This window comes from Oryzias melastigma, linkage group LG13 (genome assembly GCF_002922805.2).
Source record: "Oryzias melastigma strain HK-1 linkage group LG13, ASM292280v2, whole genome shotgun sequence".
In the NCBI taxonomy this organism is placed as follows: Eukaryota; Metazoa; Chordata; class Actinopteri; order Beloniformes; family Adrianichthyidae; genus Oryzias; species Oryzias melastigma.
Window position 1 is genome coordinate 22,304,121 of NC_050524.1, and position 5,660 is coordinate 22,309,780.

Consider the following 5,660-nt stretch of genomic DNA (forward strand, 5'->3'; position numbering starts at 1 on the left):
TTTTCTCTGACACAGGGTCACAAAGTGTGTGATAGAGACAGGGATTTAACACCACGGACCATGAGAGACTGATCACAGAGGTCCAGAACCTCCCCATTCTTCATGATACTGCACATCCATTTTTTAAGGATAACGACAAAAAGTACAGAGCTTGCAGCTGCAGCAGGACTGCAGCCTTCTGTAGCCAATGTGAGTCATCTGCCGTAGATAGACCGCTCCGGTGGCTGCACTGGAGCTGGACTGGATGCAGAATAATGATTGTTGTTCACCATTCAGTTTATCCCTTCAGGGGTCACGAGAGCAATTCAGCTTTTTCACTGATTTGTACAGGTGGTTTAAGAGACAATTTTATGCAAGATTCCCTTCCTGACATTTTAGAGAGACCGAGGTTTGGGTTACATAGTTACATAGTTAGGATATCGTGGGACTCGAACCCTGATTCCCCGCTTGTTACTTAACCAGCTACTAAATGGTACATTCCATTTTCATAAAGTCCCTCTAGTTGGTTGTAAAAGACTTTGGGAAACTTTAAGACACACCGTTGCTCCTCTTGCGACCTGTCCTCTCTACAACTCAAAAGCCCACAGCTCCCGTACAGTTCCACCCCCGAACAGGTGCATGTGACTAAGGCTTAACCAGAAACACTCGGCCTGGACTTTGACTCCCACGAGTGATTTATTTCAAATGTTGGCAAAAATTTTTAAAAAACTCAAAAACTTGTTACTTTAAACTCAAATAGTCACACAGAGCTGCATGCTGGGATTTTAAAATTCACGATTTTTGTTGGTCATTGAAACAAAATATTTCCCTGTCTGACAAAGAGAGGAACTTTTGCCCAAATGACAACACAAAATGAAAATGACGTCAGAAATCGCCAGATGTTTTGAGACGTTTCCAACAATGTGACACCAAACGAAACTTCCTCATAATCCCACAGATTGTTAAAATTCTTGAGTAAATAATGACGAATGCCAGAATCTAGAGAGCAAAAGGAACACTTAATAAATCACCCACAGAATTGACATTTCTGTTCTCTTTTGGTCTAATCAAAAGGAGAGCCTGTGTGGATTAGAAATACGAGAAAGCACAGGGATTATCAGTTCAATTTGTTAGAGTGTTTATGTTTTTATTAATGCTATATTTAAAATAGTCTGTGAGGAGATTATCAGTGCAGCAGCAGTGCATGTCTACAGCATCTCTGCTGAATGATATGTTTCATCTTGAGTTGGTTTGAACCCCACAAGTCGATAAACGTTTCAGTCCAGCTGTCACTACAGCCCTCGTGCAGATGATTATCTCAAGCTGGGTGACAGGACCTGAAACTCAGATGGTCCATGATGTCAGAGTCATTAAAAAGATGTAGCTTGTGAGACTTTTTTTGTTTCGTTTGTTTGTTTGTTTGTTTGTTTTTCTGCAGAGGCAGCACACCCCAGCACAGATTTACCCATGAGGCTAAAGTGCTGAAGCGAGCGTTTGTGCCACTGTCAGGGACAAGCAACACATTAACCAGCTCCTCCTCCAAACATATCAACAAAAAAAAACCTTTAACGAAAATGGGTTTTCAGGCAGAAAAAAAAGGGACTAAGTGTTCCAAACATTATGAATGTCTTACTTTTCTGTGCAAAAATTGATTATCTATAAGGTTTGGCTTGTGTTTACTGTATCTAGGCCAATTTGAGAGCCAGTGTCTGCAACTTAATTAGGTTCTGACCACAACTGGGTCCACAGCGCAACACGCTAACTGCTCTCTGTGTGCAGAACAGATAATGAAAAAGAAAAATGGATAGAAGAGGAACGAAGGGCTCAAAATAAGAATCCGGTTTTTAAAACTAGAAATTAGCAAACAGTTTCAATAAATATAGACACTGTTGTTGATATATATGTTCAACCCACAGTCCTCCCTTTTGATTTGTCCACCACAGGTTAAGGAAAATAATGATGTAAAAACCCCAAATGTGCACTTTCAGACACATGTATAATATTGCTTTTACACTTAGAAATGTGGAATATTTATATAGAAAATATCCAAAAACAATAAAAACTATATTTACATATGTTCATGTTTTCTCTCTTTTTTTAGTTTTTCTTATATAAAAAACCACAGATTTACCCACAACCTAGTAAACTAGACCTCCACAGCCTTTTGGCACAACAATCATCTTAATACCAGTTATTATATTGTTCTGTTACTAGACATCTTAATAGAAAGGGTCACTCACACATTCAGTTTAGTAACACAGTTTCTCTAGTCGTAACACGTATCGGTACAGTATTTTATAGGATAGCTAAAAAAAACAGCAGTTTCACTTTTGTTGATATGTAATAAACCGACTTTAATATGAAAAACAAAACCCGACTGTCTTTGCATGCCCTTATTATTTACAGAGTCACCTTTTCTGAGTTTGTTCTTGCTGGCTACAGTGGAGCACAGAGGCTAAACAAAAAAAACCCGAAGATGGACGAAAATATGGAGATCCTCAGACACAACAAATCTGAAACCATGATGAACTACCGGATTCAAATGTAAAAATATAACATCTTTATAGAAGAACTTTTTAAAAATTGAAGAAATTGTGGAGTTGTTTTCATCTGTGGAGGGAGCTGACATAAAGCCAAGGCCTCTCGTTTGTTTCATTAAAAATGTTTGTCGGTTTTACATCCCGCTGACACTCAGACAGCGGTTGGCACCTTAGATACATTCACTTTGAAGGCGTACCAATTCTGTAGCAACGAATGAGCAATTTCAGGTTTATCAGTTTCAATCAAACTTATCAACTAAAACCAGTTTTTTTAAATTTCAAACAGGGCAGTCAGTTCACTCCCTGTACTCAAAAGCCTTTTGTTTAACAAAGATCTCTCAGCACTTACAGTGCTATAGGAGAGACAGAAATCTTTCTAAGAGTGATTACCTGCAGTGGATTTAATCCAGAAGATGTGACGCGAGGACACAGCTGACCTTAAAGCCGTGGATTCACAGTCTGAAAACACCTTTTTGGTTTGTTGAGAGGAAAGTGAGAAGAGAGGACAGCCTTTACATTCTTGTCCAATCAGGATGAAGCTTCAATTAATGACATAAAGGCAGAATTCTAGCAGCAGCTGGGAGCTAAAGAATTTGGATTTTTGTTAAGTTTAATCAAACAAGTCGTTTGAAAGCGACAATTTTTGCATTTTTTGTGTACTTTTAGCCAAATGTGATCAATTCTGCTGCATGCACATTAAAAACAGAATCTGCTAGGATTTAACGAGGAGACGGCTCAAACCTGAACCACCAATAATTGAAGGTTGGACAAAACTTTGTGTCTTTTTCTTTTTCAGTGCATGAAGGACACCTTTAATTGCATTTGGTCCAAGTGGACGGGGTATGTTAAACCACTTAGATCTGATTTTGCGTAGAATAAAATTGATTTTTTTTTTTTAATGATTGTAGTGTGATTTAAAATTGTATGAAGAGCAAAGAAGACGGCAGTAATTTATTTACCCCACCTTTCATATCAGAGTTCTGGTGTTCTTCTAAAAACCCAACAGCTATATGGTGGTTCTACGGTGGCCCTGAAGTGAAAATCCTATCAACAAATCACATAAATGAAAAAAAACATATTAAAGATCATATTTTAAACAATGCAAAAAGCAAAACAAAGACTAAGATAACATCAAATTTAACGAAAATCTAAACACAATTTCAGAAACGAAACTGTAATTTAAAAAAGAAACAAAAAAAAGAAGAAAACAAAAATAGTTTTCAGTCAAAACATCTTTCTGCTTTGCCTTTTCTTTAAAAGTCAAGCATCATCACCCAATCAGTGATGTCCTGATAAGGCCTACCTTTTCCACTTTCCTTTATTACTTAATTTTTGAACAATTAATTTTCATCTCTAGAAATTAGTCTTTTTCTTCCTAAATATTTTTTTAACACCTTTATGATTTTGTAAATCTGTTCTGTGTTCTAAAATGCAATGCTATTTTTTGTTTTGCTTTTTGCATTGAATGACTTGTTGATGTGATTTGCATTTTTATTCTCAGAATCCGGATTTAGAGAGATGAAACAATGAAAGAACCAAACTTTTCTCTCAGTCTTACTCAGTTCTCAGCAAAGTGACTCGGTGTTTGTTGAACTTTGTCTAGATTCTGTGTTGGTTTTTTTGCTCTTCTTTGCTGCCATTGTTATTGTGCTACACTCTGGTCTTTTGAGACAAACATATGACAAACATATGCTCAGTTTGAGTTGCTCTGATGCTGCTTTGTCTCAAAAACAGTGGAGAATAATGAAAAGTCATAGCACTCACATGCAGGCAGCTGACCTTCAAAAAGGCTAAACAAAGAGGTTATTTCTCAGCTTGAGTCCATCAGTATGTGTCCACAGAAACCAGGATTTCTGCATCTCCAATGAATCCCCCTCACAGCAGACATTGTTCTAAAAATGTTGCAACTGGGATCCAGCCGCGCCTTGAAAAATGCAGGTAAATGCCACACGCTTTAAGGTCAGACTTCCCATCACTGAGCGAGATGAAGATGTGTGGTGTTTAAACCAAGGCCTGGACCCGTCAACCCCTCATCTCCCTTTACACAAAGCTACAAAAAGATTTGGTCCCTTCAGGAGTCATGTAAAAAATATACATTCAAACCTCTGAAGAAATGTGTTAAAGGAGTAGAAAATACTGGAAAAGTGTCGGGAAAAGACGAGGATGGTGGTGGGAGTGTCATGGAGAGCGGAAAAATCAAAACGCGATGTAGTTCTTCACTGTAACATACAGCCGTTGTATGTTAGAGTTCACACAAAGCACTTTAGTCAGAAGCATGTAGGATTTAGTCACAGAAGAAAAATACATACCTCTATATTTACACTGCTTTCGCTTACATTAGGTGTGTAAGGGTGTGCTGTGATTGACTGCATGTGCGTCTGAGAGCAAATATCCTTTATGTTGCCCTTGATAACCGATAAGCTGAGTCTTCCGCTCAGCCTGATATTTTTCAGAACCCTTCCTTTCCCGTAGACACAGGTGAAACACTCACTAACACACAAACATCCCATCGCTAGTCAGTTGGGAGCTGAGTCGTTTTAAGGCAGCTTCCTCAACCCAAAGAGGCCGTCTCTCCCCGACAGCCTCTGACCATCTCAGCGGTCGTCTTCAACGGCGAGAAAACACGACATTGGCACACCTCTAACCCTGTATCTCACTGCAGACATGTGAACGCAGCGCGGTGTGTTCAGTGACCTCCCTGCTTGTTTTCCACACATGGTTGATTTAAGATGATCTCAGTCTAAGTTTTCCACCAACCTTGCCTGCTGTCTGCCTCACAGTGATGAGGAGCTCTGGCTGTAGTTTCTGAGTGTCAGTCGGGTGTACCTGGGTGAAGGGGGGGAGGGCGGAGGGTGGGAAGGGACTGGGGGGACATAGAGACCCGACTCGGAGATCAGGGAGCCGCAGCTGGATGTGGGGGAGTCGCGGAAAGGCGATGGTGGAGTCAAAGCGATTAGTTCCTCCTCCAGCTCCTCCCTCCTCAACGAGGGGTCGGCTAAGCAGGGCACCATGCCCCCTCGCATGGGGGAGAGGGAGGGGGAGGTGTGAGGGTAAGGGGAGCGGGGCATGGGGTGAGCGAGGCAGCCGCCCCGGTTGGACTCCACCGGGGGCAGGGCTTGGACATCGGCGTAGGTGGTAAGG

At 40.5% G+C, this 5,660-nt stretch overlaps 1 protein-coding gene across 1 annotated transcript in view; it reads right to left on the reverse strand.

Annotated features, from left to right (window-relative positions):
- Positions 1-3,301: 3,301 nt before the first annotated feature.
- The window catches only part of grm5b (glutamate receptor, metabotropic 5b), a gene marked incomplete in the record, with an annotated part of 78,912 nt that continues 76,553 nt past the window's right edge, over positions 3,302-5,660 (reverse strand). The window contains 1 exon segment of the mRNA XM_024276568.2: positions 3,302-5,660. Within this exon segment, the coding sequence (XP_024132336.1) occupies positions 5,294-5,660 (367 nt within the window).